The 23,719-nt window shown below is 41.0% G+C and overlaps 3 protein-coding genes across 6 annotated transcripts; all 3 read right to left on the bottom strand.

Moving 5' to 3' along the window:
- Window positions 1–4,964: 4,964 nt before the first annotated feature.
- LOC148387903 (uncharacterized) lies at window positions 4,965–8,531 on the bottom strand. The gene is made up of 6 exons (XM_088396596.1): window positions 8,459–8,531; window positions 8,285–8,384; window positions 7,563–7,632; window positions 7,156–7,305; window positions 6,525–6,682; window positions 4,965–6,443 (listed from the first exon to the last, which is right to left on the bottom strand). The coding sequence occupies exons 4-6, from the start codon at window positions 7,225–7,227 to the stop codon at window positions 5,639–5,641; spliced, it is 1,035 nt and encodes a 344-aa protein (XP_088252722.1). The 5' UTR covers window positions 7,228–7,305; window positions 7,563–7,632; window positions 8,285–8,384; window positions 8,459–8,531; the 3' UTR covers window positions 4,965–5,638.
- Window positions 8,532–12,967: 4,436 nt separating this feature from the next.
- On the bottom strand, window positions 12,968–18,382 carry LOC148387904 (protein lifeguard 3-like). Of its 2 annotated transcripts, none has more exons than XM_088396545.1 (12): window positions 18,160–18,382; window positions 16,401–16,718; window positions 15,883–15,950; window positions 15,663–15,703; window positions 15,507–15,560; window positions 15,363–15,413; window positions 15,251–15,290; window positions 14,604–14,641; window positions 14,433–14,520; window positions 14,114–14,209; window positions 13,976–14,029; window positions 12,968–13,892 (listed from the first exon to the last, which is right to left on the bottom strand). In XM_088396545.1, the coding sequence occupies exons 2-12, from the start codon at window positions 16,711–16,713 to the stop codon at window positions 13,746–13,748; spliced, it is 990 nt and encodes a 329-aa protein (XP_088252671.1). In that variant the 5' UTR covers window positions 16,714–16,718; window positions 18,160–18,382; the 3' UTR covers window positions 12,968–13,745. The 2 variants fall into 2 exon arrangements, with proteins under 2 accessions (XP_088252671.1, XP_088252670.1); XM_088396544.1 differs by having other exon boundaries at window positions 15,663–15,727; window positions 18,160–18,372.
- A 191-nt stretch (window positions 18,383–18,573) lies between these two features.
- On the bottom strand, window positions 18,574–23,523 carry casp8 (caspase 8, apoptosis-related cysteine peptidase). Of its 3 annotated transcripts, none has more exons than XM_088396542.1 (12): window positions 23,330–23,523; window positions 22,739–22,857; window positions 22,341–22,519; window positions 22,130–22,235; window positions 21,506–21,635; window positions 21,295–21,332; window positions 21,175–21,208; window positions 21,004–21,062; window positions 20,651–20,756; window positions 20,415–20,542; window positions 19,843–20,234; window positions 18,574–19,621 (listed from the first exon to the last, which is right to left on the bottom strand). In XM_088396542.1, exons 2-12 carry the CDS (start codon window positions 22,844–22,846, stop codon window positions 19,465–19,467), a joined length of 1,437 nt encoding a protein of 478 aa, XP_088252668.1. In that variant the 5' UTR covers window positions 22,847–22,857; window positions 23,330–23,523; the 3' UTR covers window positions 18,574–19,464. The 3 variants fall into 3 exon arrangements, with proteins under 3 accessions (XP_088252668.1, XP_088252669.1, XP_088252667.1); XM_088396543.1 differs by having other exon boundaries at window positions 21,295–21,326; window positions 22,739–22,882; XM_088396541.1 differs by having other exon boundaries at window positions 22,739–22,882.
- Window positions 23,524–23,719: the final 196 nt, after the last annotated feature.

The following is a 23,719-nucleotide window of genomic DNA, read 5'->3' on the forward strand; positions in this document are numbered from 1 at the left end:
GCAGGGCAGGGCAGGGGTGGGCAGGGTAGGGCAGGGCAGGGCAAGGGTGGGCAGTTTCAACCAAATGCAGGCACATGACATAGCCGCACACAAAAGACTTATGCTAGTTGCGTTAATCTGTCGATGGTGTTTTCCACCATTGATGCGTTGGCATCAAACTAACCAACCTTAGCATTCATCACATTTTCTTCACATACTATGTCAAATCTGTATTGGGTGGTTCGCAGCCACCAAAATATTTGAGCCACTAAGCTTCAATCAGTTTTTGGTATACATAATATATTGTATGCTGTGAGTATTGTTATATTTTCTGCCTACAAGTGTTGCTGCCAAGTTTGTGTTCAAATATCAGTGATATATTGGAGTTATAATGACTGTAACATTAATCTAGAATTGTTAGCATGGTTGTGTTAGTCTGTCGATGGTGTTTTCCATAATGCGTTAGCATCAAGCTAACCACGCTTAGCATTCATCACATTTTCTTCACACACTGTGTCAAATCTGTATTGGGTGGTTCGCAATCACCAAAATATTTGAGCCGCTAAGCTTCAATCACTTTTAGTATACATAATATATGCCTCTGAGTTTAGTTATATTTTCTGCCTACAAGTGTTGCTGTAAAGTTTGTGTTCAAATATCAGTTATATTGGAGTTATATGACTGCAACATTAATCTAGAATTGTTAGCATTGTATGTTAGCATTAAGCTCAGACAAAACTAAAACATCCGGGAGTTGCTAAAATACTTGTCGTACAGTGTGACTTTTGTAAATGAGAAATAATGACTTACTTGTTTGCTGTTCTTCTCAAGTATTCAGATCATAATGGCTGACGTAATTTTTGGAACTCCAAATGAACATATGGAATTTACAGTAGACCATTGAAAGGCAGGCAAATGCAACTCGTGCAGCCCCCTAAAAAAAATTACAAAAGGAAAATAGTTCATTTAATTTATTTTTTACGTTATAAAAACCTACAGTCATAGCATAATTGAAAAGAATGTAAAGAATTAAATAAAAACAGCTTGCACATAAGGATTTCATGCTTGTAACAGACTTGAGCCTATATATGGTCTGCAGAAACGAGCTCTAAGAGTAATATGTTGTGTACATCCGAAACGTTCATCTCAGCCTCTTTTTACTCAGCTAAGTATCCTCACTGTTTTTCAAGTCAATCATCTTCAAATTGGTCTCTTGCTTCATGGCTCATTGGGGAGAACCCTTCCCCTATTTTTTCGTAACTTATTTAGACAGAATTCTCAGGTCCATAATTACCCCACATGCAGCTCAAATGACCTCAGACCACCAATAGCCCGTACAGCCCAAACTCAATTTAACATACTAGGCTACAGAGGGTCAAAGATTTACAATTCGCTTCCACTATTTTTATGGGACTTTTCTCATCAATTTAAGAAGGCCCTGAAATCACTTATCTTAGACACTAAATACTTTCCATATGGTATGCTAAATGAACCTGGCTGGATCCATTCATTATTCTCTTTAGTTATAGTTTTGGTGTGCTTTTTCCCTATTGTTGTATGCCTTATCCCTGTTATTAATGTTTCTTTTTTCATCTGTATGACATGTATTAGGATGCATACTTCTCTATCCATTGAAATTTTACCTTAAATGTATTCATATTTCTGGAGAATGCTACTTTGCAAGCCCCTGGAGGGTTTTTTAGACATTCTTTTTCACATGTATTTAATCTATGTACATTTTAAATGTTTTTGTATGTGAAAATAAACAAACAAAAATAATTAAAAAATTAAGCAAAAGTATATAACATGTGAAATTAGATTAACATTACTTCTCTAAAACGCTTTAACGCTCAAACTCGGCCACAATATGTCAATAATAATAATCCAGCTGGTTATCAACACTTTTGTAGAAAAGCTGATACTACCTGCAGCCGTGGATATATGGTCTCCGTCATGCTGCCTTATTTTCATTAAAAAAACAGCACAAATTGTTTTATTTATTTTTGTTTTGTAGGTTAAAATGTTTTATATATTGTGCTCCAGAGTTAATGGGGCTAATTACTTTGAATTGAATATTATTTATTGCTGTTACTTAATATTATGTATGTTAATTATTATTTTATTGTATTTTTTTAGCATAAAATGGCAGTTGGTCAAGAATGTTTAGCATTTAAATAATCATAATTTATCTTAATTTCAGGCAAAGTGATGCACATTGAATCTGTTCTGTAACAAACTAAAAAACAATGTTATTAATAAAGTTATTCTTTATTGTAAGTTGATCTTTCTTTTTATTTATTTTTTGTTTTCTTTAATCATTAAAGAAACATTAAAGTTTAATGTTAATAAGGGTACAAGCTTGGGGGTGGCGCAAAATGTTTTCTTCTCCCTAGGGGGGGGCATCTCAGAAAATGATTGAGAAACACTGATCTCAACGCAGGCGCAGGGCAGGGCAGGGGTGGGCAGTTTCAACCAGATGCAGGCACATGACATAGCCGCAAACAAAAGACTGATGCTGGTTGTGTTAGTCTGTCGATGGTGCTTTCAATAATGCGTCAGCATCAAGCTAACCAAGCTTAGCATTCATCACATTTTCTTCACATACTGTGTCAAATCTGTATTGGGTGGTTCGCAGTCACCAGCATATTTGAGCCACTAAACATCAATCAATTTTTAGTATACATAATATATGCGCGTGAGTATTGTTATATTTTCTGCCTATAAGTGTTGCTGCAAAGTTTGTGATCAAATATTGGCGTTATATTGGAGTTATAACAACTGCAACATTGATCTATAATTGTTAGCATTGTATGTTAACATTAAGCTCAGACAAAACTAAAACATCTGGGAGATGCTAAAATACTTGTCGTAAAGTGTGACTTTTGTAAATGAGTGATAATGACTTACTTGTTTGCTGTTCTCAAGTATTCAGATCATAATGGCTGACGTAATTTTGGAACTCCAAATGAACACACATGGAGCATCCACTACACCATTGAAATGCAGGCAAATGCAACTCGCGCAGGCCCCTAAAAAAAAACAATACAAAACAAAAATAGTTTATTTTGTTTGTTTTTTACTTCATAAAAACCTACAGTAATAGCATAATTGAAAAGAATGTAAAGAATTACAGAAAGGGTTGTACATAATGATTTCATGCTTCAGTATAATACAAAGAGTTGAGCCACTAAACTTCAATCAGTTATTAGTATACATAATATACAGGACTGTCTCAGGAAATTAGAATATTGTGATGAAGTTCTTTATTTTCTGTAATGCAATTAAAGAAACAAAAATGTCGTACATTCTGGATTCATTACAAATCAACTGAAATATTGCAAGCCTTTCATTATTTTAATGTTGCTGATTATGGCATAGAGCTTAAGAAAACTCAAATATCCTTTGTCAAAATATTAGAATATCATGAAATAGTATACTAGTAAGGTAAAGCAATCAAAACTAAACCACGTTTTCCCTCCTGTGTTCTGACCAACAGCTGGGGGTAAAAAGAGCATAACCATCCGAGCCAACCCCCGATACAGTCCTCAGGCTCCCCAACAATAGCGGTAGCAGTTTGCATTATTTTATTGCAAAGTTTTTCCTTATTCAGATTTGTTTCAAGATTAGTTACAGTTAGACTTCACTTTAATGTTTAATGCAGTTATTGCAAATTTGTTGTTTTATCACAGTAGATTGGTTTATTTACATTTTAAAAACCAGTAGCCATTCATTTACAAATATAATTGCACTTTAGTTTACATATTTAAATGTTCAGATATTAAGATGTGACAGAGATTTTGCATGATTTGAAAGAGGCAAAATAATATGCTTACTCTTCCAAATATATTAGTATAATCATTTGTTTCAGATGTAATTATTTTCTGAATAAAAATTAAATTTGGTGTTCAAAAAGTCATTTTTCAAACCTGAGTCTTGAAAAAGAGGGGGTCGTCTTGTAATCGGGGTCGTTTTATATTTGGGCCAATACAGTAATATGAAATTAGATTAACATTACTTCTCTAAAACGCTTAAACCCTCAAACTCGGCCACAATATGGCAATATTTATATTCCAGCTGGTTATCAACACTTTTGGGCAGTCAAAGACACTAGAATACTGTATGAACATCAATTGAAAACGAAGCAACACGGCACATAATATATTCAAATAAACGCGATAAACACATTTTTCACGAGACATACTTTGAGGTTTGCCCATATTTAAGGGCAAGCCTATAAGTCATTCTATTACACACCATTTCCATACATTTGTAGAGCAGTTTAGAGGGAAAAAATCGTGAAGTATGGTAGGCCAAGCTACAAGCTAAAACTCCGTCGTGTTGCCCCGAACATGCTGTGTTAGCGCTAAACTACGCGCGAACGAGAACAATTACTACAATACTACCAATATTAGTACAATAGTCCATCGTATCATTTAATAAAGTCGTTTATTATTAAACTCTCCATATTATTACAATTGTTGGTAGTAGTTAACATCGTTCTTACCTCATACGTTTCAACGCAATTTAAAAAGGAGACAGCCGCCAATTGATTGCACACACCTGCGCAGTTCACAGTTAAACTCGGCCACAATAAGGCAATATTAATATTCTAGAATATTCCAGCTGGTTATTAACACTTTTGGGCAGTCAAAGAAACCAAAAATATTGTATGAAGATCAACCAATTGAAAGCGAAGCAACACGGCACATCATATTTTCAAATTAACGAGATAAACACGTTTTTAACGAGATATACCTTTAGGTTTGTCCATATTTAGGGGCAAGTCTATCAATCATTCTAACAGTACAAATCATTTCCATACATTTGTAGAGCAGTTTAGAGGGGAAAAAAAAGAGAAGTTTGGTAGGCCAAGCTACGAGCTAAAACTCCGTCGTGGTGCTCCGAATGCTGTGTTAGCGCTAAGCTGCGCGCGAACGAGAACAATTACTACAATACTACCGATATTAGTACAATAGTTCATCACATCATTTAATAAAGTTGTTTATTATTCAACTCTCCATATTATTACGATTGTTGGTAGTAGTTAATTTACAATACATCGTTCTTACCTCATACTTTTCACCGCAATTTAGAATGGAGACAGCCGGCATGTCATTACACTTGCGCTAGTGTTGGCCGGTGAGTGAACGATTCGGAAGGAAAAGGAACGACTCTTTTCCTTTCATATATAACTTCAACCAGTAAATGTCAGTAATGCCCATTGAAGCTGGTGCTACCCAGCCGTAAAACAAAACGAAGAAGAAAATCAGCCAATCAGCTGATCGACCGGGTGAGCGACTGTTGCCAACGAATCAGTGTGTAAGTGTTGTATTATAGAAAGAAATGTGTTAATTAACCCAGCCAATTATTATCATATATAATAATTTTGGGGTAGTTGTATTGTTTAATGTGTATGGGTTATTTCCACTGGATATTATTAAAAAAAAAAAAAGGGGCTTATCATTTTGTGTGTTTGTGTGTGGGGGGGATTCGTTGAACGATTCGGTTGAACGAATCTTATGAGTGAACTGATTCTAAAGATGCGTTCACCTAAAAGAACTGGAATGCACATCACTAACCTGCGCATTACGAAAGGGCCAACCTAGTATTCAGTTAATTACTGATTTAAATGAACCATATGAATAAAACAAACATGAAATTAAATAAAGTGGTCAAATAAAATACTAGATGGAAAAACTGATGCTGACTGATGCTCCTTTCTCTTCTTCTCCTCTTCTTGCACCTTCCTCTTTCTATCCTCCTCTGCTCTTTTTCGTTCCTCCTCACGCCTCCTCCGATCGTCTTCCTGTTGGTGCTGAAGCTTCCGTTTCTCTTCCTCCCTCTTTCGCCTCTCCTCTTCCTGCTGCTCTTTTCTCCTTCGCTCCTCCTCCTCCAACCTCCTCCTCTCCTCAGAGTCTCGGACGGCTGCCTGGGCTGCCCTCTGTCTCCGCCTTTCCTCCTCCACCCGCTCCATCTCCTTTCTGCGTGCTTCTTCAAGCCGTCTCCTCTCCTCTGCCTCCTGCTCTTGCTTCCTTAGGCGTTCTTCCTCCAGCCTCCTTCTCTCCTCCTCCCGCTTCAGTCGCTCCTCCTCTTCTTTCCTTTTCCTTTCCTCCATCCTTTTATCCTCCTCCAGCTTCTTCCTCTGAGCCTCCAACTGCCTCCTCTCTTCCTCCAGTTTTCTCCTCTCTTCCTCCTGTCTCTGTCTCTCTATTTGCCTCCGGCGTTCCTCCTCCTCCCTTTTCTTCCTCTCCTCTTCTTCTCTGCGCTTGCGCTCTTCCTCCTGCTTTGCCCTGAGCTCTCGTTCGGCCTCCAACTTTGCTGCCTGGATGAGAGCCTGCCTTTCTTTCTCCTCCTCCTCCTCCCTTTGTCTGGCCTCACGTTCCTCCTGAAGTCTTCTTTGGCGCTCCTCTTCATCCCTCCTCAACTTCTCCTTCCACTGACGCTCCTTTTCTAGCTTGATAAGCCTGCAAAACAGATGAAAACACGAACGTGAAAATCGTAAAGCAGGTTCGATGGCGTTTCACTTGTGAAAACGTGTAAAAGACCTTTGAGCTTCCTCCTCCTGCCGCCTCCTCTCTTCTTCTAGTTTCCTCCTCTCCTCGTGCTCCTGCTTCTTTCGAATCAGCTCTTGCTTTTTGTCCTCTTTGATGCTTCGTAGGTTCTCGAGTGCTGCCTGCTGCATTTGCTGGCTCGCTTTTAGTTCCTGATGTAGATGAAAAACAGGGGGTGACTGGACTAACAAGTAAGGGGCTGAGCAAAAGGAGTAAAAGTAAAAATACATGTTAGACGAGTGAGGGTGGTGGGGTCAAAACATAAAAAATGGGGATAGCCAATGACACCAGCCGATAAAAGATATTCAAAGTTGAGAACAACAAGAAGAATGAAAACCTTCAGCAGGTAGAAGAGATTACGCAGGCAGGCCAGCAGTGAGACGACTGCCTCAAGCAAAGCGTCGTTAGCACCCACATGCTGCAAAGTTACAAGGAAGATGTGCAACAAGAGGACAGGAGGAAGATGCAGAAGAAACAAACAGTAAAACAACAATATTGCAAAATGACGCCACGCTGAGAGAGAAAGAAAGAGGCATCATGCAGATAGCCAGTGTGCACACCCAGTGAAAAATTGGAGGGAGGAAGGGGAAAGAAAGAAAGGACAAAAGAAAATCCCAAGTCATACTCTCCTTAAATACTGGCTGGGCGCTTTGCCCTCGCCGCATCCGCACCCGTCCGTCTCGTGTCGGCCGCTCATCACGTGCGAAGGTCGGCCGATTGTTGGCTCCCCCCCGGCCGGTATTCGACGTTTGGACTCATCCTCCGCCTCGTGCCACTGCAAAAAGAAAAACGGCACTCTGTTGCATGCGGTTCACTTCTGTGGACGTACTCATTACCTGTCTATTAAAGCTTGCTCCTATTTTAAGCTCCCTTTATTAATAGCGTATGCACACATGAATGTTTTTGTTTTCTTTTTATGTCTGTTCCTATATGAAGAATTCAATGCTTATAATTTCTTTCTTTGTTGTAAAGTGCTTTGAGCTGCATTTCTTGTATGAAAGGTGCTCTACAAATAAAGTTTTTTATTATTACCCTCTGGTCTCGCGGTCCTGTCCAGTCCCTCTCTGTGCAGGCCCTCGTCCGATCCAGTGCCCCAGCAATCCTGAAAGGCAGACATATTGTGTTGGTTTTGGCAAGGGGAAAAATTCCACTAGCACCCCCCCAACCTAGACTAACGTAAGTTTGAATCAGGTAACTAGCGGCACGCACGGGCTGGCGCATGTCTCATACGGCCCTCCCGCATTGGAGCAATCCGGGTTATGAAATGTTTAACCCCTTACAAAAAGGGAGGGAGGGAGGGAGCGAGAGGAGATGAAAAGAGGCTTTGGTGCGCACTTAAGCGCAACCGGCCAGTTCCCCCTGAGTAGAGCTGGCTTGGCCCCGAGAGGAAAAAAAGAGGAAAACGTGACGTCACGGAGAGCGTCACGGAGAATCTCCTTGTCCTCGACACCGTCGACGACACTGGGACCCAGTCTGGCAGACATTATACCCTGGTATTCCACAAAGGGCAAGGTATAGCCACGTTCCACCCTGAGTGCACCAGGCCATGCCGGTACTGCCGGGGGCGTTGGAGAAAGAGAGCGAGAGAGAGAGAGAGCGGGGGGGAAGGGAAGGGGGGAGGGAGGCAGGGGGTGTCTACTTTGCCGATTCGTATCTAGAGGGTCACAGCAACCCAAATGCCCGTGCGTGCTACTAGTTACCCTATTCAAATAGACAGGGGTAGGGAAAGCACAAAAGAAAAACCAAAGTCATACTCCCCGAAACGCTGGCTGCATCTGCACCCATCAGTCTCGTGTGGGCCGCTCGTCACGGGCCAAGGTCCGGGTCTGCTCCGGCCGGTGTTGGACTCGTCTTCTGCCTCGCACAAGTGCATAAAGACAAACCGCACTCAGTTGCATGCGGCTCACTTCTGTCAACGTACTCATGACCTGCCCCCTCCCTGGTCTTGTGGGTGCAGCCCAGTCCCTCTCGGTGCAGGCTGGCCCTCGTCCCATCCGCCGCCCCGGCAACCCTGAACGGCAGACAAATAAGGAAATCAAATTAAAACTAACAAGTGTGTTGCATATTGGATTGCCATGTCACCACCACCTCTGGCCAGCCTTGGCCAGTCATGCATCAGGCTCCTCTTCAACACTTGGCGACTGCTTTCTTTGGGCGATTCCTTCCTTTGCACCCCGCTCACCAATCGCGGGTCTGGTGGCCACCGTCCACCGGCTCTTCGTTTCATACATCGTCTCTTCCACCTTGCAAGACAAGCACAAAAGTCTCGCTGCGCCGTCGCTTGCCGTCGCTTGCGCAGTCGCTTGCGCAGTCGCTTGCGCAGTCGCTTGCGCAGTCGCTTGCGCTTGCCGTCGCTGCGCGGTCGCTTGCGCTTGCCGTCGCTGCGCTGTCGCTTGCGCTTGCCGTCGCTTGCGCGGTCGCTTGCGCGGTCGCTTGCGCTTGCCGTCGCTTGCGCAGTCGCTTGCGCGTGCCGTCGCTGCGCGTTTGACACTCAATGAGGGCTGCACAACATTTTGGAAAATCAATGATATGGCAGTATTGGGCCAGACCACTGCATTGAGGCAAATTGTGCAAAATTCTTGGATGGAGGTTAACTATTTGATCGCAATGAGATCAGTTAGATGAGTTAACTTTAACTTACATCAATGACTTATCGTCTTAACTCTTTACAAATAGGCAAGAAAGCATGTTTCATTTGAGACATGAAAAAAAAAAAAAATCTTTGCTGTCTTAAAGTGCATGTCAATAACCTAGACCACCATATGGCAGTTTTCCAATACACGTGCAGCCCTACACACGTCACCATTGGTGTCCAAATGGCAGCCTCGGGGCAACTTGATCAACACACCACACGACTGAACACGACACTGCTTTGTAGCACGAAATATCAATGGCAACATTTCGTGATTGATTTCATGAATTTGCGTCAAAGAATTCTGAATTTGTTTCAGTATGGAGCCCTCAAGCAGACATTGGGACACCGCTGGTGTAATTTATATAAAAAAAAAAAAAAAATCCATTTCACACGTTGAAGCTGCGCAGGTCGACGCCTCCAGGGAAGCGGGTCTCCCTCAGAACTCGGCGACTTAAGAGCGATGCCACAGCGGTCCGTTCACCTCTGATCAGATCGTGTCACATCCCGGTCGCCATCTGTAGAAACAGAAACAAATGTTAGAAACTCAAAGAGCACCCCAAGTTGTCGGTCACTTGCTTACTTGATCACAGCGGCTAGCAACTATTGGTGAGCGTCGCCCGGTCGGATGGGGCCGTGCATTGAGTAGAGTGCCAATGGCATGATTTTTTTACCAACAATTATACATACTAGGAGTTTTACATTTGAAAAAAAATTATATTGTAGTAAATTACGATAATCTATCAAAATTATAGTTAATATTTTAATTTGATACATTCTAAGTAGTTTTACATTTGAAAAAATATATAATCATGACAAGAATTATTCAAGATTATAATTCATATTTTAATTTCATCATCTACAACTCACCTCACATTGGACAGATGATCCAGGTTGGCGGCGTGGCGTCCAAAACGGGAGAAAATAACCCGCGCAAATGTTTGTTGCGTAACGGAACGAGCGGGCGGGCGCCATCTTTGAATGGATTTGGTCCGATTTGGACATGACGTACCATATACGTTGCATTCACCAGCAGTTTGCATGACACGGAAATGGCACACGGATCATATAAAATAATTAAAAATGGTTTAGTTGACTAGAGTCAAACTAACATTTCCTATAGTCAGACAAACGCGCGCTTATCGGCGGCGTCATTTACGAACCTTCTATAGACATACGAATGAAAAAATGCTGGCCAGCACTAGAAAAACAACCGCGAAAGACATTTAAAATACCACCAAAACGCGCAACGACGCGACGCAAAGTGGATTGTGGCGTGCCGTGCCGTGCCGAAACCTCAAGCACTCCCTAGACAGCGAAAATCCTGCAAGAAATAATAAATGGCATCGTAATTAACTGCAAACATTTGCTCACGGGCTAAATGGCCTGCGGCCTACAATTTACCTCCAGGTGGACGTGACGTGGCCGAGTCACGAGTCCTGCGACAAACAAAACAAAACAAAACGGCTTGTGAGAAAAGGCAACAAAGCGTGCCAATCGTGCAACAAACACGGCGTCCGTCGTGAAAAACGGCAGGAGACGACAAACATTTGCTAGCATGCTCGCTTACCTGAGAAACCGTCCGCCGCCGGCCCGCGCTCGGTGGCACCTGCATATGATAACTCCCCTTGAGCGAGCACACCTGTCTTCAATTGACATAAAGACCTGACGTCACATCCGTCGATTCAAATCTTCTTCTCCTGATCGTCCAACGGCGCTCGGCACACTGACGCCACCAGGTGGTCGCCTGTCATGGTGACTACTGTGGAAAGGGTTGCTTCGGACTATCCGTTGAAACTTTCAACACCGAACATGTTCGGATGGAGGATACCCTATCAATATGACCAAATCTCCTTTGGTTTCCGAGCAGGCTCTGGTCGAGTGGTTAACGCCATTGCCTTCAATCAAATGAAAATATTTGTATCGAGAGTTCATCCTAAAATGAATTGTTCTTGCAGAAATTCTGCCGCCGTTGCAGTGCTCCCGTGAACTCATTTTCAAGTCAGTTGCTAAGAAACACCACACCGTTGCACAGAGACAATTCTTGAGTCATATCAAATCAATGATTTTCAAACGGGTCCAAACAAGTTTTTCCCTCATGGCTACAAAGATCTTTAGATCTTTTCGTTCACTCTCGTTCACTGAAAACATTCGTTCTTTTGAACCCATCGTTCACTCACGAGCCAACACTACACTGCAGTTGTGATACACACACACACACACACGCACGCACACACACACACACACGCACACACGCACACACACACACACACACACACACACACACAATGATACGACAAACACGATGACACGACTTTTCACGCACCTGCACTTAACGAGGGAATCTTGGGAAACATGTTGGAACGCGGCCCCGAGGACTAGAGCTTGACACCTGTGACCTTTGACCATGACATTTCCCTCATAAAGTGGCCTGTTATTAGGTACACTTGAAAAGGGCGGTGTACCTAATGGAGTGTCCAAATGACGTCACACATCAAACAGCCAATCAGGAGGTTAGGGTGAGTGAACCGGTTCTAAAGATTCAGTTCACTTGAGAACTGGAATGCACATCACTAGTACAAAACAGTGCAGACGACCATTATCTGCCAGGTCGAAATAGTCGACTGGTGAATAACATGGGCTTATGTTCGGGAAGAACTTGGTTCAAACCCAGGTGTGAGAACGTAACTAAATGTGCTTCTACCGTGCAATTAACCCTTTATTTATTTTATTTTATTTTTCTTACCTCGTGGAGTGTACCTATTGAAATGTCCATGAGGTGTACCTACACGTATTGTCATATAAAGCAGTAAACCAAATGTCACATTTTTGTTTTCATGCCCCCAAAAATAAAAACAAGGAATAAAACACCAGACAATATGTATATATATGTCATTTACATTGTTATATGAGTTGGTGTTCAATATTTTATTCCTTAGTCTAAAACCTTTTTTCAAAAACTGTCACTTTCATTTGCAAAAGAAATACAATTTAAAGTATATTTTATTCAATTATTCTACTCTCCATACATATACAGGAATAGAACTTTACGTCTTTTGTTGTAATAGAACTGATTTTAATATGGAAGCTGGTGTAACACTTAACAGATGTTTGTTGGTGGTGTGCCTCGAGATTTTTTCCAATGAAAAGGTGTGCCGTGAATGAAAAAAGGTTGGGAAACACTGCACTACACGAGGTAAAAAAAAAAAAAAAAAAAAAAAAAAAAAGAATAAATAAATAAAGGGTTAATTGCACAATAAAAGCACATTAAAGCTTTACACCGCCATTTTCAAGTGTACCTAAAAACAGGCCACTTTATGAGGGAAATATCATGGTCAAAGGTCACAGGTGTCAAGCTCTAGTCCTCTGGGCCGCGTTCCAACATGTTTTCCAAGTGACCCTCGTTAAGCGCAGGTGCGTGAAAACTTTTAGCCACTTTTACGTTCAAAAAGAGCTAAAAGTTTTCACGCACCTGCACTTAACGAGGGAATCACACGGACACTCCATTAGGTACACCGCCCTTTTCAAGTGTACCTAATAACAGGCCACTTTATTAGGGAAATATCATGGTCAAAGGTCACAGGTGTCAAGCTCTAGTCCTCTGTCCTGCGGGCCAAATCTGGCCCACAGGGTAATTATATTTAGCCCACCAAGAAAAATGCTGCATGGACATTGTGTCAATGCCAAAATCACAAATTGTCTTCACGAATAGAGATGTATGTATTTGATGAGTTGTACTTAATGTTTTGTGATTTATTGGTGTGATGGAGTGTCCTGTTGATTGAACTGACATGAAACACAAAGCTCACAAATAAAATTATTTATTATATTTGAAAAGCCAAAGGAAATATTTACAAGTCCTTACCATAATGGATCACCAACCTTTCTAAAAGTCAGAGCTACTTCTTAGGTATCGGGTCAACTAAAAGGGGACCAGTTTGGTTCACACTTCTAAAATAACTTTGCTGGAATTACATGTAATTACTGGATGTTATGTATGTAAAGACACTGATAATTTCTCACAGTAATTAACAATTCAACAAGACAAGAAACAAACCAACAAGCAACAATTCTTAGCATTTTCAAATGATCACTTCACCATCACTCCAAGAAAATGACATTGTCACACCACAAGTGAGCTTTCTTTTCCTGGCTTGCAGGCTACTCCTCTTGTCCCTGTCATACCCCCACCGATGACTGACTTCCTGACAATTTGTGGAAAAATAAAGGTAGCAAGAAACTGCCCAAAACACATTCTGCAACATATGTATACCGGAGCAATTAATGCAACTAACCGGAGACATTTAAGCACTACAGAAGTAGAGATACAAAATGCTCTTCAGTTTACTAAGCCTGCAAGAGTGGCAATATTTCTACCCTGGAATATATATATATATTTTTTATACGCGTAGGTAAAAATGTAGAAATATATGCGAGAGTGCGTCGGAATGTCTTGCACAGTAAGAAAATCTCAAATTCAGCCCTTATGAAATAGTGCAGCATGATATACATCATTATGCGTGGAAACAAAACAGGTTTTAAACAGCACAGGGTGATATTACAGCAACTATGCTGATAATGACTTATTTGCTGGAACCAATAATTTGTAGCAAAAAGAGGAATATCTGAATGACGTCCACGTAGATGTTAAGTGCAGCGAACACATATTCCTCAGGACTGATGGAGTACTTCCTGTTACCGATGAGGAGCTGTGTGTCGTACGCCAAGAACTGCAAAGCACGAGGCAAAATACAAGCTGGTTTCAGAAGTGTTTTGTAATTTGTCAAAAACATTGAGACCTGTAAATACTCGCCAGGGTGAAAACGATAGCTCCTATAGCGGCGTAAAGCATGTGAAGCCAGTAGATCTGCCGGAGTAAAACACATCATTCAAATGATGCCAATATCAAAGTTAGTTTCAGGACTGTTATTGTGAAGAAGTTGAAGCTCACATATTTGAAGGACAGCACGATGACGGTGATGATGCCGGTCACAAAGACGACAATGCCAAGCACACAAAAGAGGCCCCGGCATTTGGTGAAGTCCACCTGGGCAGACGGATCAACGTCAACAAATATACTTTTTTTTTTTTTTTGGAACCTTTAAATAACACTTGAAATAATACAACATAAACAAAAACACCCAACCACACACACACACACACACACACACACACACACAAACACACACGCAAACCCTAAAAACACACAAACCCTACCCCCCCCCCCCCCCCCCCCACACACACACACACACACACACACACAAAACTACCTTGGTCTGGAAGCAGAAGACAGTGACAGCGATGCAGACAACAACAGTGATGGCCAAAGCAAGAAACACTGCCTTTGTATCGTAGAAACTGAAAGCACCAATGAACACACAATTATTGAAGCAAAATAGTTAGGCACATTCATTAAATTGAACTTTTTTTAATCTAATTACCTGGATATGGAGCCAGTCATATAAGACAACGCCAGGGTCTACATCAGGGAGAGAAAATGACAGAAAAACAAAACAACACATACTTCACATCAATGATGATTCAAATTCAACCTAAATATTTGTATATCAGTATTAAAGTAGGCTGGACAGACATGATGAAATTGAGTTGGCATGCAAACCATTCAGGCGTTTTTATAGCACCGTGCGAAAAGAATACATTTAATAGTGTGGTCATCTGGACAGGGAAGGTTTCAAATTCACAAACAAGGCCAGCTACCTTAAAATTTAGATCGAGTCGCTTGATAGGTTGCTTGTATTGGATCTCAATAAATAAGGCAAGTATGACTAATGTCACAGGGAACAAAATGCGGTTTGCCAAAACAAACAAACAAACAAACAACCAATAATAGCCTTAGCTGTCCTTGCCTCGATTGCTGTCAAAGTCAGCACAAAGTCATCATCCATTCATTCACTTGCAGCAGTGAACCAACAAACAACACAAAAGGAAAGAAAGTGTGTGTCATGAAGGACTTTGTGCCAAAGTGCGCTGACTCAATCCTCCTGCTGCTGTCTTAGTGAGACACCGCCCAAATGGAAAAATGTGTACCATTCCCTCAATTCAAGTTAACAGCAGCTATTCAACTTACAAAGATGGAGAGCAATATCAAGTTCCATGGATGTTTCCTCCTAAAGAGATTGTGGCATTCAGGTGAATTGAATTACTTGCGTCAACAATACAAGATGGAGGATCACACTTACCGAGGGCCCTTGCAGCACACCAACACGATGTGGGTAACAAAATACACAGCACTGGCAAAAAAAAAAAAAAAATCAAGCACCCAACATTAATATTTTCACGCTTACCTTAACATTTTTTACACTTTTAAATATGTCACAACTCACTATGATGCCCAGTAGATAGCCTGGTTCCGCTGTACAAATAATTTAACCGGTTGGCTGCGAGAAACAGAAATGTCAAAAGTCAAAGTCAGCTTTATTGTCGCATACAGTCACAGACAGATGGAAACAAACAAACAAAAATATATACATGATACTCACACAAACGTGAAAACGGCCACTATGGCTGTGGTGACAAGGAGCTGGGACGCCAGAATCAAATACACCTGAAGAACGCAGGCACAACGTTGACAAAACATTTTACATAATAGTTGCAGTAAAAAAAAAAAAAAATCAAGATTTTATCAGACGTGTGCAAAGAATGGAGAAGTTACATTCTGGTTATGAGTCTTGAAGCTTTCCTAAAGTTGACTTGTTTTACCTTTCTGATGAAAGCGTGCCGAAGGCTCAGACTGTCCCAGTCGCTTCCCCTCGCAGCAAAATCGTCATCTGAGAACAGAAATATGAGCGCTGGGTCGTTGGCTTTATTCTCACACTCACAACATAATTACAAGTGGACCTAAAGTGCGTTACAAATGTAGCTAAGGTTCTTTTTATTTTGTATCTTCACCCTGTTCATTTTCGTCGTGGTTTTTGGGTCGGTTGCGCTGTTTGAACAAACGCAGAATATTCCGTCGTTTTCTTAGCATGTGCAAATGAGCCCGGCGTATTGACTTTAAAGTCACGTTACTCTGTGTGCAGCAGGCTTTACGTGCAATAATTCAAAAAGAAAAAGAGTCATCTTAAACCCAACGGTACAGAATGAACTGCTTCATCCATCAAGTGCAAGTGCGTGTGAGGCGAATAACTAAGCCTGATGAGTGATTGTGACAACTTCTCCAAAGTGTCAACAAAGTCTTTTCATTCATTGCTTTCACACATGAAAAGCTCCCGTCTTACCAGAGGTTATAACGTCTGCGGGGATGGTTCGCGGCACCATGGGAGGCATTGGGGGCTGACTGGGATAGCCGGCTCCAGGGGGCCCGGCGGGTTGAGCCTGTCCTGGGTACATACCAGGAGGAAAGCCTGGCTGACCCGGGAAAAGAGGTGTGTTTGGATTGGCGGGGTATGGAGCAGAAGGCTGGCCCGGCTGTGGGCCGCCGAAGCCGGCGGGGAAGCCATACGCAGGGGGTGCTGGGTAATTGTTGCCCTGGGGTGCGTACGGTGGGACATAGGCGTCGTTGTACCCTGGAGGGTAGTCTGATCTGGACATGTTGCCTGTGAGGAGAAAAGAACAGTCTTGTTAGTGGATGATAAAGTCTTCATGGAAAAAGGCTGGCTGGATTTACACCACGTGCTTGAAGTGACACAATTCCCATTGTTTTACTTGATGGATAATGGTTCTAAGGGGGGAATAAAATATAAACTAAAATGGGCGACATAAGTTGTAATCAGACCAAAAGACAGACAGATTTTTACACAACATACTTAACAACTTTGTCTAAATATGTATGTTCTGAACTACTAAGAAAAAAACAAACAAACATCCCTGGGGGCTCTAGTTTGTGACTTTTAGGGAAATATACAGTCAAGGAATTTAAGAGGAGGCCCCCCACCTTGGAGTGCCATGACGTCACATCCCGGTTGTATTAACAACACTCAGTGAATGGAAAAAGCGCTTCCATCCTTCTATCTAAGCAAGAGATTTTCAAAAGAAGCCAATGATGTGATGATTACTGTGGAAGGCTTAACATGCCCCGTGTCTCGGTGGTAGAAAGTGAAAGCTGCCGGAGTGATGACATTTTTGGTATTACCATTCTCATCCAACTCATGTGATACTGAGTTAGTTCAATGTTTACCACAGAACATCTTGGAGGATAGATATCATGTTGCAAAAATGTCAAAACGCCGTTTACAGAGTTCCAACTTTTTTAATATTCCTCCGGTTTTCTTTCGGGAATGGGATTGCACGCGAGGTAAATGTTTACAAAAACAACACAAAACATCCCTAAATATTAATGAACCATTCGCTTGTTGCACGGATAGTACTCTCGTTTGTACTGTTTTTTGAAAATATTTGCCTTCTCGAGAATATTAGTGTAGTCGTTTGAAAAGAAATAAATATTGCTATAAAAAAAATAGAAACAAATATCTATTTATCGCGTGTTGTATGCTGATGACATCTTAACCAATTCGTGTTTTTGCCATAATGATTTAAATACGTTTTATCTCATGATGCAATATCTGTCAAACAAGTCAAAGATGGCAAAGAGCTGAATGCTTGGCAGAAACCTGGCTCAAATATACCATTTGCGCTACTTCAACGGAAGAGACGGCACGGTTGATGATTGCGTACATTGCAAACACAAGTAGGACATATATGTTCTGCACAAATTCGAATTTCTCAAAGCCTTTCTTTTTGTCATCTTTGAAAGTTCACACCCGTCGTCTCTTATGTAACACGCCCCGCCCCCGACGACACTGTGGTGCAACTTTAAATCTAAACAAACTGGACCAGTGACTTCAACTCCACCTATGTAATCCCCGGGTCTAAAAGTCCACTCACAAAACAATTTACGTTTGAGAGGCCGCCAAAACGAACACGACTAAAAGAGGCAATTGAGTTAGAAAGTGTCCATAAGATCCACAATCGATCTTAAACGGTACATGCTATTGTTTGAAGCAAAAAAAAAACAACGACACATGCAGCATTACGTACCGAGTTAAGGTCCCACGGATAGTTCGAAACTTGAAGACTTTCCTTTTGCGTCGTGAAAACCAGTCGTGTTTTTAGAGTGGGACTTTAGAGTGGGTTGTGGGCCCCGCGAGACTTCCAGTTGCAGTCAAACATTTCCCGGAAACCAGCAGATCGGACGGAGCAGCTGGGTGGAGTCCACAGGAATCTGGCTCCCACACCTACGTCACTAGCCACTCATGTAGCCGAGTTGAGTTTTGCTCCTGGTTGGTTGAATGGAGACATGACGAGCGCAAGAATGGTGTGTCATCGTTTTCTATCATTTACGGTCATAGTTTATTACGTAGACGCGTAGGCCTAATTGTTATCGCTCCCTCTGAAATATTATTTTCGTTGTTTTAAATGTGCTGTATGTTGTTCATTTATTGCACTTTTACATCTGGTTGTGAGTAATGCTCTTTTTGTAAACGCTGCAAACAAAAACAACAACGACAACAACAACAACAAAACAACAACAACAACAACAACCCAATCCTGTTCTATCACGTTCGCTCGACATTACACCAGGAAATAGAAATACAACGTTTTGAAGTAGAGCAAAGTATTTGCATTGCAAGTATTATTATTGATAACAACTCGGAAGATTATTGTTATTGTACCTATTTTGATTTTATAAAAAAAAAAAATCAAATTATCAAACACGGCCTTAATGACGTCACTTAAATATGACAGCGTGCGTGTGTGTGTTCGTGTGAGACAGAAAGAAGAAAAAAAAACTTTTGGTCCTCGGTTTACGACAGTAACGTCGTTTGTTTTTGTGCGCTCGTCTCAATGGTGGTGTGTTTGGAGACACTTCCTTACCGTCCACGAATGCTGACGAATGAACTATAATAAAACAATAAAGCTGACTTTGAATGATGGTGAAATTTTTGGTGAAAATTGCAATTCATTTTGTTAAAAAAAAGAGGGAAAATACCCCTCTAACTTTGACAGCAAAGATGAAAGTTGCGAATTGTCCTGCACCTATGCTTTGTCTGTGCTCCTTTTTTCCTTCTGTCACTGCAGAATGCTACAACACATGGCTTTACCCGAAATATTTTCTCTACTTAGACCGCTGACATGATGTTATTTTCTATGATCGTTTTAAGAACTGGAGCTTCCATTAAAGTCTAAAAAAACTCTTGAATCTCTTGAATTTGTGAAATTATATGGAATGACCAAAGTGAAATCCCCAATAAATTGCAAATTGTGTGTGTGAGTGAGACACAAAAAAAAAAAAAAAAAATCTGCAATGGTAAAGCGCGAAGTAGCGAGGGATTACTGCACACTTTAGGATTGTTTCTCTTGGGCCCCAGCAAACTTTAGGATCAGTGTCTTAGTGAGGGTGTATTTGGGCTCAGGCATTTGCTTGTAGGTCTTATAAACCCCATTGCTGACCTCCCGGTTCACACGGGTAAGGATAGAGAGAATATCTTCCTTCCGTTGACTGAAACAAAAAACACACGATAGCCAAGAAAAAAAGACATTATAGAGGACAACATGCAATGCAATAAAAAAATAAAAAAAATAAATAAAAATAAATAAATAGTGATGGCTAAATGCTTCAAAAATATCTGACTGTGATTGCCATCTTCACAAGACAGGGTTGTGGATGTCTGTTGTGGTTTGACATGGCGCCTAATCAATTAGAAAATAATTTCATCTCACCTCTCAGCAGATCGTCTGAGTTGCTTGCATAGCTCCTGGATGTAGATGGAACCTGTGGCGGGTTTTCGAAATGACCTGTAGTTTTGCACGGTGGACATGCCCAGCAGGAAGTCGGCATCTGAGGCCACCGTCTCATCAACGATGCGGCCCGCATCCTCTTCCACCTGATTCTGTCTGACATCATTCGCCTCATTTGGGTTTGAGGGCAATGGCAAGGATCCTGTCTGATAGGCAGTTCCCTGACACGCTTGGATGAAGAACAGTTTGGGTTTCCCTGCCAAGGTTGGGGCTAATTCACTCGTAAAGGGCTTCGTCAGTTCTCGTAGGGACACCGTGTTGCCGTCAATCCCAAAGACACAACTTTCTTCCCCATGGGAGAGCACACACACGACCTAAAAATAAAAGAATGTGTACAAAGGGCGATTATTCGATTTCTGTTCATCATTACGTCATACCCAACGCAAGATTCAAAAAGTCACCAACAATGCTGGCCTAAAAAATGCCACCCACACGCACACGCAAAGCCCAAAAGCCTAATTCAGCATAAATTCCCTCCTTGCCATCTTTCTCACCAGAGCATCCTCCATTGAAAAATTTCTTGTAGCAATGGTCCTTAGCTCATTTTTCATCTGTTCTGCAGTCAAATTGTGAAAGACTTTCACAATAAAGCCAAATTCATTGAACAGTGAGCTAAGAGCCTCTGTAAAATAGAGAAAAAAAATGTTTGGACTTTTTCCATGAGTCCATTTTTATACAGCTTATGTTTCATTTGTGCAGGGTGGATCGATGACTTCATGAAAATACGCACCCATGTCCTTGTCACTTCCACCCCTTCTCGGCTGTTTCAAAAATTCTTCATTGTTGATAATCACACATGGACCATGAGGGATGCGATCCATTGCGTAGTACTCCGTCTGCAGCACAAGCACACAAATATAAATGATTTAGATGATCATTAAATGAATGACCTCTCAGATGTACACTGCAAAAATCAAACCTCATGAATGTTTTTTGCTTCCACTGAAAACGTCTCACTGTCAAAACGTCTTCTTTTATTGTATCATTTGCTTGAGGTCATGTTGGCTCATCAGATTTATCAGACCGTATTTTAATGCAATAGGTACGTACATCGATAGGCACAGCGCACGTGTGAATGGATACCTGATCAGAATGGAACAAAAGCTGGACGTTAGCGTCTTTATCTGAGGAAAATTGGCCGCCTGCATATGAGGAAAAACAAACAAACGCACAGAGCAAATACAGTCAAAACTCTTTGGCTATAGTATATAAAAATGGCATGATCTTGTGAGGCATGTGCTTTGAAATACACACCGGTGAATTGAGTCTCAGATGGAGGCACACCATTCTGCAGGAAGAAATCAGTTAGCAGAGCGACCAATTTTCCTCTCGGCATTTCCAAGCAGTCAGATAGATACGGATACGGATACGCACCTGGAAACCATTGCTTGCTTCGGCAGATGCAGCTACAACTGAAAGGATTTGATGAATTTGAAAAGGTTAGCTCACTTCGGTGTAGCCTTCAAAGACTGACACCGACCGGAATTGACCTTTTTGTATAGCTTCCTTAACTTGAAAAATTAGTCAAACATAAAATCAGGTAGGTATGGTAAGCTTGAGTCGTCATTCAAAGAATGCCCAGTACCTTTTTCAAATTGCTGGACAATCAATGCCAGTTGCATGTTCACTTTCTCCAGGATCGAACGTAGCTCGCGCAGATTGGATTGAGACAATAAACCCACTTTTTCCATTTCAAGAAAGATGTCCAGCACCGTCTGGAATTTGCAGAACAAAACAAAACAAAAATCAGTGTAAAGTGTTTGAAGTGAATGGAAGAACGAGCACCTAAAAATGAGGGCAACGACATCTAGTGCAGAAATAAACACATCGAATTTACCACTACTGTTCTGATATGAAATGTACCAAAACATATATAGCAGGTGGCGTTTTGGGGGGGGGGGGGAAAAAAGTTTTATGGAACATTCACAGCTTGCCTTTTATTATCCAAAATTTTAAAACGATCATCCTTCAGGAGTGACGATTATATGATTTTTTCCCAGGGGTTGTACGTTGGCTTCTTAAGCTTCTGACTACGTCTGCTTGTTTACAAATGCTCTTCACATACTAAATGGGTTCCTTTGCTTTTACCAATGATTTTTCCAGACTGCATTTGACTTTGTTTTCAGTCTAAATTAACTTACAAAGTATGACATTCTAATATAAATATGGTGGGTTGTGTTAAGGTCTTGAAGGAAGTGAGAAAACTCACATTGCATTCTTCCAGTTGTCTCCTGCCAATATTGTCCTGCAAGAGAAACTTCATCCTTTTGGCATTTTCTTCAGTTATTTCATCGTATATACGGTACAGCATCACCCTATTCACAATGCGTGGAAGATTACAAATTAGGTTTAGGACCGAGCTCGGGTCAAAGGAGGGAAAAAACACACGCAGACACACACACTATTTTTGATACTTTTACCTGTAATTTGACAGTTTGTCAAAAGGATTTGCATCAGTTTCTGCCACATCCTGTGTGTTTAGCTTTAAAAAGTTGAGGAGGTCAATCCGTCGGATTGTCTGCAGTAGCTGCTTAATAAATTCAATATTCAGGCAATCTTTTTCTTCTAGTCTGTTGAACAAAACTTTGGCATCTTTGACCTGTAATGGAAAGATAAAATTGAAAACACAGTTAGCATAGAGGCTCAAGTAAAAACTGTTCACAAATGAAAATAGGATTACATTCCATCTGTACTTAGATAAATTGTCTAAAAACATTGTTATTTCCTTCAATCTGCAAGAGTCGTGATTTAGAATTGCATTGACTAATACAGATTTGCAATCGCAAATATTGTAAAGAGTAAAATATGTGACCCTCACTCCTTCGAGATGTGTCTTGCTGAGAACGTCACGGCACAAAAAGCAGAGGGCGGCCACTTCAGAGGAACACAGGTTCTCTGTGATTTCCATCAACGTTAGCCTCTCCATCCCAACTCAACCTTGCAGGTAAAAATGAGATTAGACCTAAATAAATAAATAAATAAATAAATAAATAAATAAATAAATAAATAAATAAATAAATAAATAAATAAATAAATAAATAACATCAGTTTAGGTGATCCTTGAAAGCCACCTGGTGGCGGGCGGCATTAGTACCTAAAGAGCTACTGGAAATGGAACGATTGCGTGAAAACATTGAGATTATTTTAGATGAATAATTTAAACCCAAAGCATCGATGGCAAGTGTATTTACTTTTCAGCGCAACGGTGGTACGTTACCAGCAGAGTCTAAACAAATATATTTTTAACCATTATTTCTTGGCGTGACTTCATTGAAAAGGGGAAGCGAAAGATCAATTATTTTCAAGATTTCAATAACTATCCTTTCGTTAGTACACAAAAGTGATATAAATGCCGCATGATAAAAAAAAAAAAATCAATTGACATTATTTCAGGTAGACTATGACTTACCGCTGTCGGAACGCTTGTCTCTTAAAGCTCAGGAGAGAAAACTAAAACCACTTCTTTATACTAGGTACGGTGGCGACTGGGGAAAATGTTTTTTTTCTTCCGTTTTTTTTGTTTAGGGTTAGGGTATTCAATAAATTAAAATAAGGCCTAGACACTTGAAGTGGGTCGCCGTTCGGGCTAAGTTTTACTTTTCTTTTTCTTCTGTCAATTTTTATTGGGCCTGGCAAGGGATTTTAAGTATATTACTGCCATCTATTGGTAAGTGTTTAGTTTACAATACAGTAAATCCATCGTTTATCGCTTATAATTGGTTCCAGGACCACCCACGATAGGTGAAAATCCGCGATGTAGAGAAAATATATTGTTACAATATCCATAAAAGACTTTTAT

This window comes from Syngnathus floridae, chromosome 14 (genome assembly GCF_059516105.1).
Source record: "Syngnathus floridae isolate MCC-2025c chromosome 14, RoL_Sflo_1.0, whole genome shotgun sequence".
NCBI lineage: Eukaryota > Metazoa > Chordata > Actinopteri > Syngnathiformes > Syngnathidae > Syngnathus > Syngnathus floridae.